The sequence below is a fragment of the Perissodus microlepis genome, chromosome 4 (genome assembly GCF_051167445.1).
Source record: "Perissodus microlepis isolate ML-2025 ecotype Zambia chromosome 4, ASM5116744v1, whole genome shotgun sequence".
Classification (NCBI taxonomy): Eukaryota; Metazoa; Chordata; class Actinopteri; order Cichliformes; family Cichlidae; genus Perissodus; species Perissodus microlepis.
Window position 1 is genome coordinate 31,089,746 of NC_140464.1, and position 22,761 is coordinate 31,112,506.

The window sequence follows — 22,761 nt, forward strand, 5'->3', positions numbered from 1 at the left end:
TGTAAAAGTGAAATTAGTCTTGTTTCTTATTAGTTTAGCCCCTCCCACCAGTGATGCAAGCATAGGAGGTACCATGAGGAGACGGGAGTCAAGGCAACAGGCCTGTACATCTGTGCCTTGGATTTTCATTTTAAAGTGACGTTAAAGCTGAGTTTGAACGCTCTGCATCTAATCAAATTCAAAATGTAGCATAACATGAAAAGCTCTGTTTACATGGAGAGTCGGATCATCAGAGGACCAGCTTTTTGAAGAGTCGTACACAGTTGCTTGTTATCTGTGCTGTGTGCATGCCTATTTATGTGCTGAAGGTGAAAACACTGAGCAAAGGGAGGACTGTATGATCTGTAGATAATATGGAAGCTGAAGATTATACCCTGACACCCGTTTGCTGCTGCCACCTTCTGGCCTTCAGGTGCTCTGGACGTGTTGTTTTTTGTCCTACAGCTTTAAGAGGCTCTGTCTCGGCTCGTAGTTGTTGGCACACCTGTTCACCATAAGTCATCACAGCACAGTTCATGGGCTGGGCTCCTCCAAAGGTAACCACCAAGCTGATGTTGGTTGGAGTTGTTTCATATGTTTAGATTAGTTTGTTGTCTCCTGCATGCTGTCATCTGCTGCTCTCCCTCAGGTATGTTCCCAGCTCAGGTGTGTTTGTGATGGAGTGTTAGGGAACCGGAGAGACACTGGAGACAATAACTTGTATGAGCACAACTAAACTCATGGCTGCTGATCATTTAAGGTTTACCAAGTAGGAACTTGATTGCTGTCCTCCCTTAAACTGTGTGTACAGTGACTGGAGAACAATCCTCAGTGCTGGCCTGCACCTGGGACACTGCAAACCAGGGTGCTTTACTAGAAAGCAAGTTCAGCACATGCAGGATGTGTTTCTGATATCAGGGTTTCCCAATCTAGCTTTGAGCACATTCATGGTTCCTTTCATCCTCGGCACCAGTTGCTACTTGTTGGGAACATGACCTCCAACTATCTGTCCACTAACTCTTGGGAAGAGCCCATCAGGATGCTTGATGAAAAACCTCATTTTAAAAACAGCCCTGCACACTGTTCCTTCACCGTGACCAAAGAGTTCCATGATTCCAGATGTTGACAAGTAATGTCGCTTGATTGTAACAGATCAAGTAGTGTAATTGTGTTTGTGTGCAGTTCTTTATTTATATATTTGTATTGTCCGGGCATACGAGCACAACTAAACCTACAGCTGCTGATCATTTAACCTTTAGTTTGGCTTCCCAGTTAAAGTGTTTACAGAGAGTGAGTGATTGAATCAGGGTGTCATTTCTCATCTGCACGTGTATGTTGTCCATGCTACCTCAGAGATATTTCAAAGGAAAGGTTAAACCTGTCTCCTTGAGGGATTATTTAAAGCTTCAAGATTAAGTCCTCTGATCCTCCGTCTTGCCATCAGCTCAGTTTAATCTAGACCAGGCTAAAAGTTTATTATCTTAGGACGGTCTAAGTCATCTGGATGTAAAGTGACTTTAATGTGCATTTCGGCTCCGGAGCCTAATAAAACTCTCTTTCCTGGCAGGTGTTAGTGGGTCGAGCAGTCTGACGGAGGAACGTAGTCGGCCATCTTGGAAAGAAGAAAATGTCTTCTTCACACACGGTGAGCAAAACATCGTTTTTATAAATCATGAGTCCGAACATTTTACAGACTTTTATACGTGAAATTGTTCGTAGTTTATAAACACATTTGGAAGTGCCGTGCAAACCAAGGCCAAGCTGCTTTTAGGAAATGTGAAAGCGTATTTAAAGTCTCAGTACAACTTTCATAATGATCATAATTTATTGTTATATCATTATGATTATTGTTAATTACCACCCTTTGGTAATTATTTACAGTTTTCCAGAACATGAGAAACAAAATGCATGTTAAGAAAAGAAAATAGTAAATGGAAAGACGAAGGCTTCAACCTCTTAGACCTTTCCTTATTTTCTTTCTTTTTAATTAAAATGCTTTGTATGACTTTCCTGATGTTGTCATTTACAGTCGCAGTTCTTGGAACTATCTCAAAAATATTAGTTAAAACAATGAAGGTTGATTTTTAACGTTCATTTCAGTGTAAATTATGTCAAAATATTAAAAACTTTCTTTCCAAATATTGGAAAGTCATTCAGCAACAGTATTTAAGTCTATGAACATATTTGATCAGTAATGCAGTGCAGTGCTACCTATTATTATTATTATTATTATTATTATTATTATTATTATTATTATTATTATTATTATTATTATTTAATAAATCAACAGCACATTCTGATGTAAAAGAGAAATGATGAATTTTGATAACATGCAAGTCGTGTCGTCTTAGTCTGATGACGGGAAAAAGTGGCCCAACGTTAACTGAAAGGAATGTGAAGCAACATTAGTTTTCAGGGGGCCATGTTTGGCTTGTACCTCTTGTAACCCCCCCACCCCCACCCCCCGCTTATATTATTTAATGTCTCCTTGATCCAACACAGCTGATTTAAATGGCTAAATGACTTCCAGTTCTCCTGGTAATGAACTAATCAATTGATTCAGGTGTGCTGACCCAGGGTGAGATCTAAAACCTGCAGGACACCGGCCCTCGAGGCCTGGAGTTCGACACCCCTGGTCTTACACCAAGGACTAAATGGTTCATTTTTGGCTCGCTGCACTGTAACGGGGACGGGGTGATTTGCAGAGCACTTTATAAATGAGGACTGTGTGCAAGAGATGCAAGTGCATGGGTGAAGTCGCACTGTCCCCTCTGCATTTGATTTTCCCTCGTTGGGTCGGGCGTAAAGACTGAGCAGGGCAATCAGCTGGTAGAACCGATGTCCACAAGATGCAATCAGCGATGCACTTGTTTAAATGTATTTTATGCAATAATACAGTCTTTCTTTTCCAAAACACATCCAAACAACACAACAGGTTACTATTATGGGCATCATCCAACAAACAGAGGTTTCTTATCGAAGCACAGTCAGGGTCTACTCACGAGAGGCCGGCACGACAAAACAAGATTTAATTCAAACACTTATTAAGCTTCTGACTCCCTGCCTGTGTCTTTGTTGCTGTAGGAACAAGACGACAAAGGGAGCCCAACACCTCAGTGCTCTCAGTTGGCTGAAGATGCTCACTCAACAAGTGCAAACTTACTTGAGCACTACAGTTGTGATCAGTGTGACAAGAAGTTTCATGCCCCGTGTCACCTCAGAAGACACCAGAGCATCCACAGTGGGGAAAAGCCCTTCAGTTGTGACCAGTGTGGAAAGACTTTTACTCAGAAAAGCAACTTAAAAAGCCATCACCTCAGCCACAGCGGCGCCAAACCACACAGATGCCGCCAGTGTGGAAGGACATTTAGTTTGATGGGCAACTTGAGAACTCATCAGCGCCTACACAGAGGAGTCAAACCATACGCATGTAACCAGTGTGGGAAGGCTTTTACTCAGATGACCCACTTACAAACCCATAAGATGGTCCACAGCGGAGATAAACCACACACATGTGAGGAGTGTGGAAAGGCTTTTAATCAGCTGAGCAACTTAAAGAGACATAAACTGGTCCACAGTGGAGTTAAAGCACACAAGTGTGACCAGTGCGGGAGGGCTTTTGCTTTGAAGTCGAACTTGGCGACACACAAGCTGGCGCAGCATGTGATTCCTGTGACCGTTCTGGGAAAACCTCCAGCCAGCGACGCCAGAAACACACCAACAGACGCTGATACGTGATCAGTGCAGCAGTTCAGTTTACACAAACTCGAGCTTAAGTCAACCCTACACTTACTGACCATGGACACGCACCAGCGTGACAAAGCCTAGAACCAGTTTAGAGGTAATTCAGTCAGTTTTTTTAACAAGCTAATGTGTATATAAAAGATTTGTTACTGGTAATACAGCAAAACTTTATTGTAGTTTTTAAAGTTCAAGTTAAACCATGTGAAATAAGTTGGATAATACACGGTGTTACATATGAGACACAAACGCAGCATTTTGGGACAACATGGTTTCTGTTGGGTTTATACAAACTGTAAAAATGTTATTACAATGTTATTACAAGCAATATTAGCTCTACACGGGTGTTAGATTTCAAAATAAAATCCTTTTAAACGATCGGCTCGTTTCATTTATCACCAGCAGAACAGTCTCCCATGAAGTGTCCAACTTTATGGCTCATAATGGGCAAAGACGCGGCTACAACTTTAATGCTAATCTGAAGTGAATAAAACTATAATAGGACATGAAATGCATTTAGATTTGTACATATGCTGTAATGATTACATGATGTGGCGCCATCCTTTCTGAAATTAAACCGACAACAGATTTGTTGTCTGGGGCATTTAACACAAACTGATTTGAATAAAACGACGTCATGAATGCAAAAAACGATGCAGGTGCATTCACATTCATTCATATTTCCTCCTCGGTTCCAACTATTAATACAGAAATGCAAATGCATCATTCTTTTCTTGAAATTTAAACACAGGTTTATATGGTTTATAAACGGTCTCAGTAGTTCTTAAGTACAGTTAGTAAAACAGGTAAACACAGTATTTTGGTCTGTGTATGTTTGTAGGTATACAGTAAGACCGGATTTGTGATCAAATGTTTTTTACTAAAACACAATCATTGTGTCCTTACATGCTGTCGTTTTAGCAGACTCTCAAACCAGTTTCAGTCCAGTAGTGTCCGTATCACTGCCGCCCAAAACCAGTATCACGAGCTCAGTGTGTCACATGGCCTTGCTTGACCAGCTGGTGCTATTCAAAATGTTGCCAAAAGGGATAATGAGCATTACTCTGATATCAACAGTTATGGAAAAGATTTTATTTTGCACGTTTGATCTGAGACACGACTGGTTATACATCAAAGTTCAACACTTTAAAGTCCACAACTTTCCACACTCTGATAAGCACATCCCAGCGGTGACCGCCCCGCCGGTTCCCAGACAGCAGCCTTGGCGTTCGCTCTGGGGCTTATTTTTAGCTACACACATGGCACTTTTCCATTTTAACATTCTTTATTAAACATCTTACAAAGAAGTATTTACTTAACTTTAATTAGTTTTACCAGAGTGTGCATGTTTGTGGATGTTAGAGAAAAATATAAGGTGCAGATACTGCACATCTGCAGTCCCCAACAGGTCACATGTGCATAATCATGCTAAGTTGGCCCTAGTGCAACTCTCTGTTGGTCTTTGGTTTAAACTGCAAGAAGAGTGGCTACAAATATGTGGTTAAGCTGCACTTCCTGCTGTTTCTCCCTCTGTACTGGTTGCTCTTTAGGTCAGTATGTGGTAGTTTTCCATGTCCCAGTGGAGATTTCCTCTCTTGCAAGCTTTCCTCACGCGCACACTGAGCCCTCATCCTTTCTACACAAAATCCTCTTCGTTTGTCTACTTCATAAACAAGACTAATAGTCAGCAAACATCCTGGCTTCACTTGGATTCTCAAGTTTAAAATGACATTTTAATGGCAATACATTGAAAGTTTGGGAAACTATGGTTTACCCTGACGGGAGCATGGATGTTGACAGCAGCGGTGGCACCGAAATTTATTCAGTATTTGCTGAGGCATCAGATTCTCGACAGCTGGCAGTAAAGAAAGAGTCAGGAGGCTGGGTGTAGTGGACACCAGCATATGTCTAAGCACCGACCTGGCAGATCTGATTAAAATGTTAAAAACATAGAGCTTAACCCTCATCAGTAACATTACAACTGTAACATGCTGTAAGTATGAGCACTTTTATGAAACTTCACTAAAGTGTATTATTATGTTGTCAAGCTTGAATGCATTGTAAGTGGCATTGATTTGTCTAAATGAATGGATTCTGTTTGTTCAGCTACAACTGGGAAGAAAAACATTCTTCTGCTATCTTTTATGGTGTGGTCTGCTGGGGCGGCAGCATCTCTGCCGGGGACAGGAAGAGACTGAACAGGCTGATCCGAAGGTCCAGCTCTGTTCTAGGATGCCCTCTGGACCCAGTGGAGGTGGTGAGTGACAGGAGAATGGTGGCTAAGCTGTCATCACTGCTGGACAACATCTCCCACCCCGTGCAGCAGACTGTGACAGCACTGAGCAGCTCCTTCAGTGGGAGACTGCAGCACCCACGGTGTGGGACGGAGAGATTTCGCAGGTCTTTCCTCCCCACTGCTGTCAGACTCCACAATAAAGACTTTAACTGATCAAACACACACATCCACACATGTGCAATAACACTAAGTGCAATAATCTTTTCTGGCATCGTTGTATTTTTACTCAGTTGTATATAGCATTTGTATTTGTATTCTATTTTTATCTTATTGTATATTTATTTTATTTTATTCTACTGTATATAGTATTTTATTTTTATTCTATTCTGTACAGTTGTGTACTGTATTTATTCTTATTGTATTCTAATTTTTGCCTCATAACTTTTGCACTGTCCACTTCCTGCTGTGACAAAACAAATTTCCCACGTGTGGGACTAATAAAGGTTATCTTATCTTATCTTATTCTGACCAATAAGGTGGAGACGGTGGCATACTTGTGTTTTATCAGCCTATCGGAAGGTTTTTGAAGGTCTGATTTCAAGATCTAACACTGGGACAGATGATAGTTTAACAAGGCTGTATCAATATTACTGTTGTTATTGTTAATGACTGTTATGCGTCTCTGCTGGAGCAGACCTAGAGTAGATATTATGTTTTGTCTGTCCCTGTTCTCATGAACAAGGCATCTTTCAAACTGCTTGAAGGAATTTCTTCAGTTTCTGTAAAGATTTTGCCAAAATTTAAGGTCATCCCAACACTGCGACACTCATTCTGAATTCATTTGTGAAGTGTGACAGAACTTCACACAAATGCCAAACAGGACAACGGTAACTTAAAACAATGCTGAAGTGTTCCTTATTGTATGACGAGCAGAAAAGAATTTGAGGTTGCAACGTTATCCTTGTTGCACTGCAATCTTGGGATCTGAGAACCTGAAAGCCTGAAATCTGTACCCCATCCACAACACACCTTTTCTCTGTGCTCCTCCCCAGCACACTGCAGTCACATGCGCCTGCAGGTAGATAAAAACCTCAAAAGAGACACTGTTCGCCATTCTGCTCAGAAGCTTTTCAGGAGCATTCAGAAGATTCAAGAGTTCAAGCGTCTCCACCATGCAGAGAAACAGGAGCAGGTATGGACCTCTCACTCTTACTTGCTACAAAAACATCTGAGCTGTATTCGGTGCAATACTGTGAGCCAGTTTCTTGTTTAGAATGGATGTTTCAGGCTACAGCAGCATTACAGTAACTTTTGTGCATTTTTCCTGCAGTAATGGATTGTGCTTTTACAAACACATTTCAACAGCACATGCAAACCATCACAGTATAAATGCAGCTCTCTGTTTCCATATTTGGCAACCTTTGGTCTTCCACAACAGCTCCAGGACGGTGTAACCAGGGCAACAGAGTAATAGATTGTCCTAAAAGAGTAATATTTTACCAAGCCTTGCAACATGCTGCAAATAGCGACATGCTAAATAGCATGTTAGATAAATACATCCAGAGGCGCAGGTGTTTGGTCTCTCACTCTCACACAATTATGTCATGAGCTCTCAGCAGATGGTGGAACATGAGCAGCTTTGTTTTGGACTAAACTCCATGTTAAACTGGACTTTATGACAGAAAAATATCGAGTGAAAGGAAAGGCCTTACTTCAGCCTGCAAATCGGTTTTTAATGCACAGGAACTGAAAATTATTAACCTGACATACGTGTAAAATAAATGTCAAATCATTTGTAAACGTCAGTGTTTCATATGATTTATAAGTCATTTTTAAAACATGTAACCTGTTTGGTGTAGGATGCATTTGGTGTGCACTTTGGGGCTTTTTCTGACCTTGCTGCATTTCTCTAACTCGCTGCTGCTGGGAGCCTTTAACATCAAATCCTTCGGAGACACCAAAGTCTCCAACACCACTCTGATGAACATCATTACCAAGGTCTGGAACTTTTCCCTCTTTGGTAGATATGACAGTTTGTACAAAATGTTTACATCCACCCATTTGTAATGCAATTTGGGTCAGAGTGCTTTCAAAACCAATCCAGAAGTGTTATCTTGTGTGTGTGTTTTGAAATAGTTTGAATTGAATTTTGAGAAATGCTTTGGATGATTTGGCCTGTTGTACAAGTAAACCTGAATATTCCCAGAATATTCCCACCTCTATGCTTAATGCTTAAGGAATGATCAATGAAATAACTGGATGTGCAACACCTGTAGCGTTGCCTTTACAATCTAATGCTTAACACATGAATTTTTTCGTACAAGTTAAAATATAAACAAATGCGATGTTGCAAGATGGACAATCAGGTGATTTCTTTTCATTTTCTATGTGTGTTTTGCAGATTGTCCAACGCTATGACGTCATTCTGATCCAAGAGGTCAGAGACAGTGATCTCTCAGCAACCCAAAAACTCATGGAGTACGTCAACAAGTGAGTCTACACACCGAACATGGAACATTCAGAGTAACACTGAGCATGAAATGCAAACATATGGAAACATTTTCTAAAAGTGTGTGTTTGTGTTTCCCCCCAGAGATTCTCCTCAGTACAAATACATCGTCAGCGAGCCTCTCGGTGCGAGCACCTATAAAGAGCGATATCTCTTCCTTTACAGGTACACCACGATGAAAGGCAATTTAAAGAAATAAGTCTCTACTCTACACCCAGTGAAACGATATTTATTCAATTCAATTTTATTTACACAGCGCCAAATCACAACAAGAGTCGCCTCAAGGCGCTTTATACTGTCAGGTCGACCCTACAATAACACATACAGAGAAAAGCCCAACAATCATATGACCCCCTATGAGCAGCACTTTGGCAACAGTGGGAAGGAAAAACTCCCTTTTGACAGGAAGAAACCTCCGGCAGAGCCAGGCTCAGGGAGGGGCGGCTATTTGCAACAAAACATGGTTCTTTGCAGTGATGCCGTGTAAAAAGCATTTTTAGTTCTTGCTCTACCCTAAATATGTATTTTGTAGAAAGGGAAAATGTCTTTTTCATGGCAGAATGTGAATAGTTTTTCCTGTGTTTAAATTAGAACGATTGTTTTCTTTGTTTCTTAAAGCCAAACTATTTAAGAAAAATAAAAATGACATGTTCACGTTGCCTGGGGTTAAAGTCAGGATTAGTGTTGGATCATCATCATCACTTAGACCTCAGAGGGTTAAAGAACCTCCCATAAGTTTCTCAAATAACCATTCAAAACAACTTGATTAATATATTTCCAGCATGTTCGTAGTGTATGAGGCATGTTTGAAGTAATTTAATGGCAAATCCTCCGTCTTTTTTCTGGCATAAACATACATCTTATACACACTCAGAATTCAGAAGAAGTGATTTAAAAAAAGGGGAAAAGCAGAACTACAATAAATTTGTCCCGAGAAGCAACTGGACATGTTTAGAAATAAAGTACACAATGGCAGCAAATGAAAAGGTGGTGATTTTCTCCACAGGGAGGCGTTGGTATCGGTGGCAAAAAGCTACACCTATGACGACGGCCCGGAGGAAACTGGACAAGACACCTTTAGCAGGGAGCCGTTTGTCGTAATGTTCTCCTCCAAACACACTGGTATGCTTTGGTGCTGTGGCACGAGTTATACAGCTGTTTCTGCATCACACTCACAATGATGTGGATCCTCATTCAAACATTTGTGCGTGATAGTTCCTGGGTTATGTTAGTCACTAGTCCTTTATCATTCTCATGCAGTGTAAGCGCCTCCGTCACTGTCAACACTCTCCTTCGTTCCCTTCTCTTCTGTAGCTGTGAGAGACTTTACTCTGATCCCCCAGCACACTTCCCCAAACTCAGCTGTTCAGGAACTAAATGCTCTCTATGACGTGGTGGCAGATGTCCGCGCTCGCTGGAACACCAATGTATTTACAGCCTACAAGTAAAAATCATTTATTTGGTGAATTCGTGTGGAAAAACCCACATTCAGTAAATGCGAATCACACTACTCTCCCTGCAGGACATCGTGCTGCTGGGTGACTTCAACGCAGGCTGTAGTTATGTGTCCGGGTCTGACTGGCAGCAGATCCGCATCTTCACTGACAAGACTTTCCATTGGCTGATCACTGATGTGGCCGACACTACCGTGTCGCAAACTGTCTGCCCTTACGACAGGTAGACAGATTGTGGCAGGTCGTTCTCATGTGTGCACGCAAACTCTAAACTCTAATCATCTTTCTGTGTTTGCAGGATTGTGGTCACTACGGACATGATGAGAGGAGTGGTGAAAGATAGTGCGAAGGTGTATAACTACATGACGGACTTGAATCTCAAACAAGATCTGGTAACAGATGAATTTCAATCCTTATCGCTATAAGAATTCATTTGAACTAAAAAGCACAACCTGCCTCATTCCCCGCTGACACTAATGGAAACGTTAATATAAAAAGTTAACATAATGCTGTATTCACTGCAACTGAGACCATAAACTCGTCAGCAAAATGTTTACTGAGCTCCAGTCAGAAGAGAGACGTTCTACACAAAGGGCAAAGCAGTCGCCCCATCAGAAATAATGCCGTTTTAAAGCACTTTTGCTTTTTTAATATCAGCTTTGAGCTACAGAAAATCGAGCAACTTTGTAAAGCAGTGGCTGTAGTAACGACCACAGAGATGCAAACAAAATCATAATGCAGTGTATACTGTAGTGATGGCATTACCATGCAGGCACATTGAGTTTTTCAGTACTGGAAAGAAAACCTGTGGAAACTGAAGCCGTCTGCAGCACAAACTGTGAGCCACTAAAAGAACGATTTCTCTGTCTCTCAGGCGTTGGCTGTCAGCGACCACTTCCCCGTGGAGGTGAAGCTGAGCGGTTAGGCTCACGTTGCTTGAACCGTGACTTCCACAAGCTTTCCACACATCGTGCTCAATCTGCAGCCAGCACAATGATCATTCAGTTGGGGACTACTGTCAGCCACAGCTTCATGTAATGCAATGCACAATAAAGCTACTAAAAAAATTTCACTGAAAACTTGTGTGTTGTAAAGAATTCGGCTTCTTGTTGCAGTGGAGCACATTTGTCTGAAACAAGTCTGAACATTTACTAAGACCCTTTGTTGAAACCTTTTTAGATTTAATAACGCGTTTGTATTTTATTTCACTTCCTTTGTCTGCTTAAATGTCTTCAGAGTTTTGAGTTACTAAATTTTTTTAATGAATTTCCCAAAACAGCTCAGACACACAGCAAAACACTAACCTGCAAAAATGAGCCAAAAATGTTGAAAAAACATAAAAGAGCGGTAGAGTAATACATCTGTACACAAAAGAAGAAACAATGTATTAATTAAAGATTATTTTTCAGTCATCTTCAGTTACTCCTGTAAAGCTGAAATGTGTTCACCACATATGTTAACCTGTGATTTTTAAACACTGAAATGGAAAATCAGGTTGTCTGCATACAAAAAGCTAAAGCAAGACAGACACCTGGGAAATAGACACACTAGAGTTTCTAATAGCGTCCAAGAGAAGTGTGCTTGGAGAGACAATAGCTGACTGCAGCCTCAAGATGGCAGTGAGGTAGAAGCACATCACTTATGCTTTGGTATAATTGACTAGACAAGCACTGCTTGTCCTGGCTGAACAGTTCAGTTGGGGTTGCTGTAGTTCAGGTCTTCTACTAATTGGAAGGTTTGCAGTTCAATACCCAGCTGCTGCAAAATACTTAACCTTTCCCCCCCGAGGATGTAATATTAAAGTGAATACACGTGCTGATTTCATCTCTTTACAAGAAAGAACATTTACTTTTCCAGGAGTCACATTAGTGACTTATAGCTTTAGGCTTAGTAGACGACTCACACACTGACAAAACACATTTAAGAGTATTACTCTTAAATGTGTAAATGTAGTGCTCAAAGAAAACAGGGAGTACCACAGCAGATGTCATTCATGTCTGTCACACACAGGACGTGACAGTGAAGTGTGGAGACACGGCACACCTGAAGTTTAGCCGATTGTGTTGTGCTGACACTCAGGTCCTTTTGAAGTGTCGTATATTGATTCAATTGTCCAAAACACAAACATACACTAACAAAGAACGAAAAATGCTCCTTGTTATAAGAATGCAAGATTTCACATTTCATTTTGATTTGGTTGTCCGCTGAATTTTTAACATTCTCAACTGTCATTTGAATGTAGAGACGTCTGAGTTACAGTGATAATGAATGAGAACCACACGTTTTAATCCATTTAATGTATGAATCCAGCCATTTATTCGGACATTTCACAGTAAAAACCGAACATTTGTTAGAGATGACAAAGGCTTTGCCACATTTAGATGCACTAAAGGTCAGATTTGCTGTTAGTTCTTCATATGTGCAACTTGTGTGACTGAGACTCTTTTGCAACAATTAGCAGTTTGCTTACGTAAGCATACTGCAGGTAATGCTGAGTGATGGAGAAGGCTCGGCAGGTTGCCTGAGTGTACGGTTCTTTAAACAAAAACAAAACGTCACACCCTAACCTCGTGTGTTTTTATTAAAACCTTGAGGTGTAAATGCTGTGTTTTATCCCCCAAACATGTAGACTGCTCACTGCTTAGTGTCAGATCACATCTGTAGCTGGTGCTGCAAAGTGTGCAAACATGTTTCCCCTCTCTAAGCCTTTCTTCTCTTAAGCATCTCCAGATACATCCCCAGTGACTTCTGAATAGAGTCCTTGGTGATGAACTTGACAAAGTTATTGACATCAGCCTCTCTGTTAGACGTCAGCTTGTCTATGGTTGGCTTCCTCATCATGGACTTTGTGAGCTGTCTGGCGTGATCTGCAAATGAAACAAATGCACATGTAAGGAAGCTGTGCATTAATATACAATTTCTATGAATACTGACACGGGCTTGAATTCATTGCAAAATATATTCAATTGCAGCACTATTGTGGAGCACCTTTTATTTCTTATGTGGGAAAGTGACATTTCAGTCTTGTGTGGCTATGTGACATTTCTAACAGGTGCTGAAAGCTTGTGCTCTTTTTCTGCCTCCTGCACATCCTGCCAAGTACCAGGATCTACTAAATACTGCTGTACAGATGGTAACACACCCATATCGACACTTCTGAGGTACGAGGTTACATCTCCCTACATGCGGGTTCGTGGCACCTCACCTTAAAACAAACATACACTGATAACAGCTCATTTTTTTCCTACCTGCCTTGGAAATGTCACCTGCAGTTTTATTACCCAAATGGTAAGTGGACTGGTTCTTATATGGCGCTTTTCTACTCATCTGAGCGCTCAAAGCACTTTACACAACTTGTGCATTCACCCAGTCGCACAAGCACATCTTTCTAAGTGCTTCATAGCTAACATTCACACACATTCAGAGCAATTTGGGGTTAATATCTTGCCCAAGGCATGCAGACTAGGGGAAGCCAGGAGTCGAACCACCAACCTTCCGATCAGTGGATGACCTGCTCCACCACCTGAGCTACACAAATAAATCTACTTTAAATAAAACATCATTTCCTTGTCTTTAATAGTGTGCAGGAACTCTGGTTTTACTCCCCATGATGCAGTAGACTGCAGAACTACCTTGAACAGCAATAAAGTCGTTATTGACTGCACGACTTTCAGTCTCACATCGTCGGAGGAGTTTTGGCCCGTTTGTCTTTATAGTGCGGCTCCAGTTCATTGAGGTTTGGGGAGAATTCTTTCATAAGGTCGCAGCATTTCAATCCAGCTGATGTCTGGACTTTGATGGAGCCACTGCAAAACCTCGATTCTTTTCATTTCCAGCACGTCTGTTGTAGGTTGGCTGCTGTGAAGGGATCGTGGCACAATTTGGGCAAAGCTTTCGATATTGGATAGATGCATGACGTGCTTATGATCGACTCACTGACTGCACCATGCAACATTATGTTCAAACGTTTCCGCTTTGGTGTCAAATGAGTCATGCTTGTCTGGTCTTGAAATGTTGACAAGTTCTAACATGCTAACTGAGCCTGTAGTCTCAGACATGTAGCTGTTGTTTTGTTTTTTGTAGAGTATTGTAGTTCGACCTTGTGAAGACCGTGGAATTAACCACCTGAATACTCCAAAACCTCAACGTGCCAAAACGTCTGATTTTACAGAGGTGATCACACATTTCCATCTAACATCTGTTTGACTGAAAAAACCACAGCAGGCATTGAGATAATAGGACGACCGATTAAACGTTGTTCTAGGTTTTCCTGTGTTGATTATGACACATATGAGCAGCACAGCAGCGAGAGACAGAGACATTTTTACCTTGACTTCAAAATGTGGTCAAATGACCAAAAAGCTGTCAGACTTTTATTTTATTTTGAATAGAAACAAGATTAGAAGTCTTGACTCAGGTGAATCTTTTTGGCAGCAATAACCTGACATACACATGAACATATTGTGCAGACCAAGTTGCAGCACCACAGGTGGAAAAAATGACAAGTATAACTCGAGTGGACAGCTTAAGGTGCAGTATGATGTTTAGTATACCTGGAATAGCCAACCACTTGGTCATGGTCTCTGTGGCTGTAGTGAGGACCTGGTCTTCACGCACCAACTGGTCCACCAATCCTATCTTCAAGGCCTCTGCAGGGCTGTAGAGCAGCCCCAACTGTAGGGCCACCTCTGTGGTCCGATGTCCGACTGTGTTTACCATAGTGTCCTTAAACCTGCAGGAGTAGTTTTACAGTGACAAGACAAGACAAAAAAAGATGGGTGTGAAATGTTAATAAAACAGTTTTTAAACTGCTTTGGCACAAAATTATACAGATCCCGATTCAAAAAGATGAACCGCAGTGAGACTGAAATGAGTTCTTTGTTTTTATCTCCACAACATGAGCAGCAGCGTTACAGCGCAGGAGAACCATGGAAGAAGCTAACTGCAAACCTCTCGTAGTCACTGAGCTTAAATGAGACTAATGCATGTAATTGTGTTTCTACCTTGCTGCTGGTACTATGAATTATTATTGTAATTAGTGTTGGTGTAATTTCTTACCAAAAAGGTGCTACAATGCCGAGCTTGGTCTCATTGAGACCGATGCTGTAACGAGGGTTATCCGCCATTATTCTGTAGTCACATGTCATAGACAGCAGGCAGCCTCCTGCAGGACTGGAGCCCTGGGTGACGAGTAACGAGAAGCCCACAAGCTTATTTCAGTGTGTTTGCCCCCCAGAATGCACCACTCTGTCCTTGTGTGAGGTGCAGACAGTGTGGAGGTAGGTGCTGGGTTGTTCTATACGTACATTGACTGCTGCTATAGTGATCATGTTGGAGCCATAGAACTTGAGCCACATCTCTTGCACAGCTTTCCAGAACTCCGCACAGTGCTCTGGACTCTTCCCATACATGTCCAAGATGTCCAGCCCGGCTGAGAACACGTTGGGCTGGCTCTGGATTTCAGGGTAAAACACATCCAGAAGCTAAACCCGCTGGATAAACTGTCATTATACTGTAACAACAGCACAGCTAACTCAGAATACACTCAGAGGGCAAACCATAGCGTAGCATGTTCAAACTTCAGCTGTGGAACTGTAAACATGAAAGACTTCACTGTAACACAGATGTTAGTCCATCTGCACAAAGTTGCTTTAACTGTACCGAGGTGACGACGAGGCCTCTGCAGCTCTTGTCCATCTCCAGCTTCTCAAGAGCAATGCAGACATCAGTGAGAAACTCTAAACTAAGACTGTTGACAGGAGGACTCTGCATGTGCATCACTGCCACACCTGCAGAGACAGAGGTGATGATCATTCACTTGAATGCTGCAGTGATTGCTGCGCCAGGAAACCTGCGATGGAGATTTTGCATGTTTTGTGTCTGCTGATGATGGCAGCTGAGGTCACACTGGATTAAACTCAGATTAGTGATCGCTGAGAGGAAAGACAAACAACCTGAGCGATCGCCGGCCTGCTGCACTTTGCATCCGACTAATTAACTCAATGGGGTGAGACGATGTTGATTCATACGGGTGTATCCACCCGCTAAGGTGCTTTAACACTTTAATTGGACTGACAGTGACGTGAGAAACTCACGTCAGCGGTCTCCCAGAGGCTTGGCTCTGCTCTGGATGTGGTGAGAGGAGGGGCTTTGGGGGCCACCACGCTGATAAATTCTTTTCTACTTTAATCACCCACGTTATTGGATTTCACTCTGCACGGCACTGCGGACATCAATATCAATGACACAGCCCTATAAAAGTCTGAGAGAAGCTCCTAGCCTCAGTAAACACTTTCCTGATGACTTTATGGGCTCAGTCAGTCATCGCAGCACCAGATCCACATATTTGATTTGCCAGGTTTTTTTGCCCCTCCCACCTCTGTCTCCTCGCAGTCAGACTGGGAGGCGAGTAATATATAAGATGACATTTATTATAGTATAATAAATATACTAACATTGTTTTTCTGATGGAGAAGAAGATTTTATCGAAGTGTATTACACCTCCCTGGGTTGGTTAATAGCCTCGAGCATCAACTGTTGTTTTAAATATTCACACAGTTGCTTTTTTGCTGGGTTTGCATTATCCATCACGCTGCTCTAAGCTTGCTACGCGCCTCAGCTTTTAAAAATGCTCCTTTTATACTGGACAATAACTTTTATTTAATTTCATTATAATGCAGCTTTGGTGAGTCACAGGTATTTCTGTTGTGGCTGCCCTTGATGTAATTTGGCTACTTCTAGTCTAGCAGACCGACTCCAACTCCCCCTGGTGATCGTGGTGCTCGCTCAGCTCCGAGCTGAACATGCTACAGCTGGAGAACTGCCTCATGTGCCGGCTGGAGTTAAACACGGGGGAGTTAATGTCTGTGGGACAAGAGACTTACTGGCAGAGCCAGCTGAATTTTCCACACACATCTGTATTTACATAACCTTCCCCTAAATATTTAGAACAACTCACTTACAGTTGTGCTTCATGTCTTATTTCAAAAGCATCCTTTCACCTGCACAGTCGGTATTAGCAAAATGCTCACCTGTGCTCTGGTCAAAATCCACTTTGATCTTCTGTGAGGTGGAGCTGCTCCTCCGCTGAGCAACAAGGGCGGGAGACATGCGAGCAGCAGCATGACCGCTGCAGGAGAGCTGGGACAGAAGACCTGCACAGGAACGCACAGCACACGGGCTCAGTTCAAAGTCATCGGTCACAAAGCAGCAACACACACATTCAAAAGACAGGAAACAGCCATGTAGCATAATTATTATAGAATTTGATATAATACGTATCAATGTGCAGTCATCTTTATAGTTTGAAGAGATCCAAGTTGAAATGATGCACGAAAACATTTTTCTTTCGCTAATGAACAGAAAAACAGTTTCTTATGAGCTTTTCTTTCCGGAGCCTCTGTGACAGACAGCTAAAGCTAACAGTTGGCATGCAGCACATAACAAACACACTCTTCTTTACACGTTTAGCCTCGTATCCCTCCCGTGTTGTGGGTGAGTGGAGTTGCACACACCGACATAAAGAGACAAGTGCTGCGACCTTTGCTCCAGTTTCTGCAGCGCACCGTCGGCAGCAGGAGCTCGGTGTGTTTTGAGGAAATAGAGACGCACAAACTCGGACTTTCTTCCCCGGAAACTCCCAAACCTACCTGTTAAACCCGGCTTGGTCCTCAAACATGCCCTCAAAGCCATTTTCAGTCGCGCAGACAGTCACGTCCTCTCGTTCTCGTCTTTGGCGTCTGGTCTTCTTCACCGGGTCTTTTAGAAACAGGCTTTTAGTTTGACTGTGTTGTGACGGAATAGCGCCACCTTCTGGTTGGCTGGCTTCATGATTTTCAATCCTGCCAAAGAATCTCCTCCTCAGTAATTTAGTTTTTTTTTTTTTTCGCTTCTTGAGCCACCAGTCATCTCTTCATGTTTTGTAAGAAAAATATAAAATAAGTGCAGCCATTTAAGCAAACATGCAAATACAGTATATGAGGCAAAAACCGAGTTTGCGCAATTTAGTTAGTTAATATTTGGTGTGAGGCCCTTTATCCTCCAACACAGCCTGAACTCTCTTAGGCAGCTTTCTTGTTATTTCTTCAGGAATAGTTCATCTATCCAGGTCTTTTTTTCTGCATTGGCAGTGTGTTTGGGATCATTGCCTTGATGAAAAATAAGGCTTAACCAATCAGACACTTTTCAGATGGTATTGCATGGTGGATTAAACTCTGATAGTACTTGTTAGGTTTTGTTTTGTTGATTGTCATTTATGCTTAGAAATATCTACTTATATAGGCTTAGAGTTTTATAATTAGTTGTAGATTGGTAGAGGTTTGATCCTTGGTAGTCTGCAAACTTTGTGTGCATTAGAGAGCACTCTGGGAGCATGGGAGAGGTCGTACCTTGTCTTATTGTTTTATGGTAGGATAAACGTATCTATATCTGTTTTAGTCTAAGTGCCTTTTATTTAGATGAACTGCTGGACTTCCAGACCAGCAGGTTTAGGGAAGTCATTTATGGGGTCACACTCTGACCACACACACACAGGCAAGGTACTCTTTGTTTGTATGTAGACATCGTATGTTAATGAACCTATGCATATTCATGTAACCTCAATAAAATAGCAGTGTTACGGGGGAGCGGACGAGAGCAACTGGGGTCAAGCGAAGGAACGGCGTTTGTCCGGTTCTCTCCCGTGCACGAGAAACATGAAGAACTTTGCCTACTTCATGTCTTGCTTGCTGTGTAATTATATTGTCTTCAACGTTCCAGCGAATAGGTTCAAGCTACAAACCTATCATTAATTGGTCCTTCGAGAGCCAGAGCCCTGGAGTCGACATTCACCGAGGGGAGAAGAGACACCCTGAAAGACTGACGTCATCGGGCCGGTGGATTAGCTGTCTGTCTTTTCTCCTCGATGAATGACAATCGGCGGGATTCAAGGCTGATATTACACGCTAAGCAACGCCGAGTAAGTTGAGAGAGCGACTCTATAACCACAGAACTGGGTTAGGGTCCCAGAACTGGGTTAGTGTCCCGAAAAAGTGGTTTTGGTAAAATCGCCCAAGGGCCCAAGCGTCCGGTGAGTGTCCGGTTTTGAAATCGCCCTGGGTTTGTGTCCCGAGCATCCCTTCATTGGGTTTTGTCGCGCGACTGGGTTAGTGTCCCACAACTGGGTTAGTGTCCCGAGCGGTCCGGTGTGAGTCCGGAGTAGGCCTATTTTGTGTTGTTGTTGTTGTTGTGTTTGTGTGAGTGGGTGCGGAGCAGAACACATGGTCTGTGACACCGGCTGTTGTTGTTATCATGGGTTCCTAAGCAACCAAGAGTGCGTCAGAGGGTGACAGACGTTTATGCTGGACTTTGCTCCTGGCAACACAAAGTATTTAAATAAAAGAGAGCGACGGCTCCTTAGCTGCGCGGGTTCATGCGAGCACGAACCTGTATATTTCTGATCTCCAAACTAGCTAAAAACCTTCCAAAATGAAGTAAAGCTATCAAATAATCCAAAGATGTTCAAAAAATCCGTTTTGTGTTGAAGAGACATCAACGGAAGTTGAACTAGAGCGGGGCTGTACTTCTGTGCAAGACCAATTTGTACAAAAAGATCACATTAATGTAATTCATTATTTAACCAGGCAAGTCACTGAGAAGCATTTTTATTTACTATGGTGACCTGGGAAAAGGAAATCCCGCCCCCCAGAAGAAATGGGGGCAGGGCTTTAAAAAATACAGCAGCAGACATCTGAAAACATGCCTGCTGGTAAAACAATGCTCCCTTTGGGTGATTTGGATAAGCATAAGAGAATAGATGGACTAAGAAAGTCCCTTTAAGGACATTATGAGCATCATGTAGATGTACTTTAATTCCATCCTCTTCTGCTTATCCAAGTCAGGGTCATGGGGGGCAAGGAGCCTATCCCAGCTGCCATAAGACGAGAGGTGGGTACACCCTGGACAGGTCACCACTTTGTCACACGGCTAACACAGAGAGATTATTCATGCTCACATTCACACCTACCACCATTTTCAAATTATTCTAATCCCAATAACTGCATGTCTGGACTGTGAGCGGAAGCCAGAGTACCACACAAACATGCAAACCCCTGCACGGAAAGGCCAAAGCCAGGACCTTCTTGTTGTGCCACTGTGCTATCTATTTTATGGTCAGTTGATATAAAATTGTATTTATGTAAACTTCTTCAAGTTTTTGTCTATCAAGAAAAGAACACATCATAGACATCATTTTATTGTAGAAGTACTGTGTGGCTGAAACAATTGTTTTCATCGCCAAGTCTGACAGCTAGAAAAACAACCCATTTCCATTCTGCCGGCAACTGACCTGAGCAATGATACGACTTCCTTTAAAATGAAATTATCTCTATAAGCTTCAAAAGCTCATAAGATGGCTCATCCCTTCCAGAAGCGTTTTTTGCTCTAGGCAAAACCACGAACAAAGTCACCAAGCTCCTTACACATGCACATTTCACCCACGGATAACATGCTGACGACAAGAACCAGCTGTTAACCCTCAGAGGTATAAATCATCATCACTGACAAACCCTAACCTAATTTTTTTATATACTCATTGAATTGTTCTCACAAGTCTTTGCAAACAGATGACGAAAAAAAATAAAAACTCTAGTAAATATCAAAGACTTACTACCCAATAGGCAGAGCAGGTCATCTACTAACTGGAAGGTTGGTGGGTCAAACTCTGGCTGCTCCAGTCTGCATGTCAATGTATCCTTGGGGAAGATACTCAAACACAAGTTGCTCTTTGATGAATTGGAGAACATCTATCATTCCATGTTCAGAGATTTTTAAGTGCTTCTGTAAATGAGTGAATGAGGCAGGTTATATAAAAGCACTACATAAGAACGCTTACTGTTTATTGTTAGGATTAGGTTTAGACTGCAGACAGAGCAATGGCATAAACATCCAGATTCAAACTGTTTGTGTTGGCATTACTGCTGACTTCTGTCTGTACTGACAGAAGTCAGCAGTAAGTTCTCTGAGAGAAACAAAAACAGTCAAATTCCTGACAAAAAAGCAGATTCTGAAAGTTATTGAATGGACAATGTTTCAAATACAAAGATTAGTCTCCCAATTCTAACATGTGGATGCCTTACACACCTCGTAGTCCAGAACATCTGTAGCATCACCACTCTTTAAAGGTGGGCACCCACAATTCAGTATCAGACAAATGGAAAATATGATCACCATCGACCCTCCCATTCATGAGTTTTAGTTTTAATAATAATAATAATAATAATAATAATAATAATAATAATAATAATTTGCATTTATATAGCGCTTTTCGGGCCCTCAAATCACTTTACAATTCCACTATTCATTCACTCTCACATTCACACACTGGTGGAGGCAGCTACAGTTGTAGCCACAGCTGCCCTGGGGCAGACTGACAGAGGCGAGGCTGCCATATCGCGCCATCGGCCCCTCTGGCCATCACCAGTAGGCGGTAGGTGAAGTGTCTTGCCCAAGGACACAACGACCGAGACTGTCCGAGCCGGGGCTCGAACCGGGAACGTTCTGGTTACAAGACGAACTGCCAACTCTTTGATTATTTGGGATCACTTGGATTATCAACAAAATGTCCATCCATCCATCCATCCGCTTATCCTTTTCAGTGTCGCTGGGGTGCTGGAGCCTATCCCAGCTGTTATAGGGTGAGAGGTGGGGTACACCAGTCTGTCGCAGGGCCAACACACAGGGACAGACAACCATTCACACTCACAGCCACACCTATGGGCAATTTAGATTTTTCAATTAACCTATCCCCACAAACAAAATCAACAAAATGTGAAAAATGTTATAATTGCTCATGAATTAATTATGCTTCTTGGGAAAACCTTGTTGTATGAGATGACAGTGATATTTTCCATGAGAATATTTGTGGCAAATTTGAAAATATCACCTTATGACCATTGTGATACATTGTGTTCATGAGTCTTCGTGTTTTATGGCCTCATACCTTACAAATTAAGTACAAATTAAAAACTGCTCCAAATAAGGACAGTGATTTGTACATAGTTATGAGACAGAAGTAAATGCTTAGACAACATCTTTGAGTAAAATACATGAATGTATTGTCCTGTTAGGGACCAAGCTGAGCTAACAATCCAAGAGGTTTTTTTAAAACTCAGAAAGTTATTTCTTTTAGAGCTTTAAATTTCCACTTCAGGACTATAAATAGTCACGTGAAAAATAAAGTTTGTCACAAACGAAGAACAACCGTTCTGTATCTGTAACAATCAAGAGAATGAACCTGGTTAACTGATAATCAGCGACTGTGAGCGCACCTATAAAAAGCAGAAAGTTTGGCAGTTTGCTGGTTTGAAACATTCAGGTATTAACACAATGCCACAATCATCCCAGGTGTGGACATCTCATCAAATTCACCCCAAGCTCAGACTGTGCACTACTCGGACAAACTCCAAAACACCCAGGAGATACATCGCCAGAAGTTCTGTCAAGCGACACTGCAGAGGTTCTTGTCCATGCATTTGTGTCTTCCCGCATTGATTATTGTAACGCTCTTCTCTTCTTTCTGGCCTACCAAAGAAAAGTTTCTACAGATGGTGCAAAATGCAGCTGCTCGCATTTTTACAAGAACTGGGAAATTTGAGCACATTACCCCTGTGCTGAGATCTCTGCATTGGCTACCTTGTCAGGTTCTCGTGCTCTCCGATCTCAGGACTCTGGCCTTCTAAAAGTTCATAGAGCCTGAACAAAGACAGTTGGAGAGCTTTTTCTTTTCGTGCCCGTTTCTGTGGAACAACCTCCCTCAAGATATTCGGCAGGCTGCTCTGTGGAGGTTTTTAAAACTAAGTTGAAGA

The 22,761-nt window shown here is 42.0% G+C and overlaps 2 protein-coding genes and 1 long non-coding RNA gene across 3 annotated transcripts; 2 read left to right on the forward strand and 1 right to left on the reverse strand.

The window, feature by feature from the left end:
* Window positions 1–531: 531 nt before the first annotated feature.
* Window positions 532–4,345, forward strand: LOC146389274 (uncharacterized). The gene is made up of 3 exons (XR_014799993.1): window positions 532–628; window positions 1,547–1,624; window positions 3,064–4,345. It is a non-coding gene; the product is annotated as an uncharacterized LOC146389274 (long non-coding RNA).
* Window positions 4,346–7,042: 2,697 nt separating this feature from the next.
* dnase1 (deoxyribonuclease I) lies at window positions 7,043–11,010 on the forward strand. Its single transcript, XM_084924821.1, has 9 exons — window positions 7,043–7,148; window positions 7,816–7,954; window positions 8,358–8,446; window positions 8,550–8,630; window positions 9,472–9,587; window positions 9,780–9,892; window positions 9,988–10,142; window positions 10,218–10,311; window positions 10,794–11,010. Exons 1-9 carry the CDS (start codon window positions 7,129–7,131, stop codon window positions 10,842–10,844), a joined length of 858 nt encoding a protein of 285 aa, XP_084780947.1. The 5' UTR covers window positions 7,043–7,128; the 3' UTR covers window positions 10,845–11,010.
* Window positions 11,011–12,198: 1,188 nt separating this feature from the next.
* eci1 (enoyl-CoA delta isomerase 1) lies at window positions 12,199–17,694 on the reverse strand. Its single transcript, XM_084927046.1, has 7 exons — window positions 17,569–17,694; window positions 16,951–17,073; window positions 15,581–15,708; window positions 15,226–15,372; window positions 14,978–15,099; window positions 14,473–14,651; window positions 12,199–12,786 (listed from the first exon to the last, which is right to left on the reverse strand). The coding sequence occupies exons 1-7, from the start codon at window positions 17,609–17,611 to the stop codon at window positions 12,620–12,622; spliced, it is 909 nt and encodes a 302-aa protein (XP_084783172.1). The 5' UTR covers window positions 17,612–17,694; the 3' UTR covers window positions 12,199–12,619.
* Window positions 17,695–22,761: the final 5,067 nt, after the last annotated feature.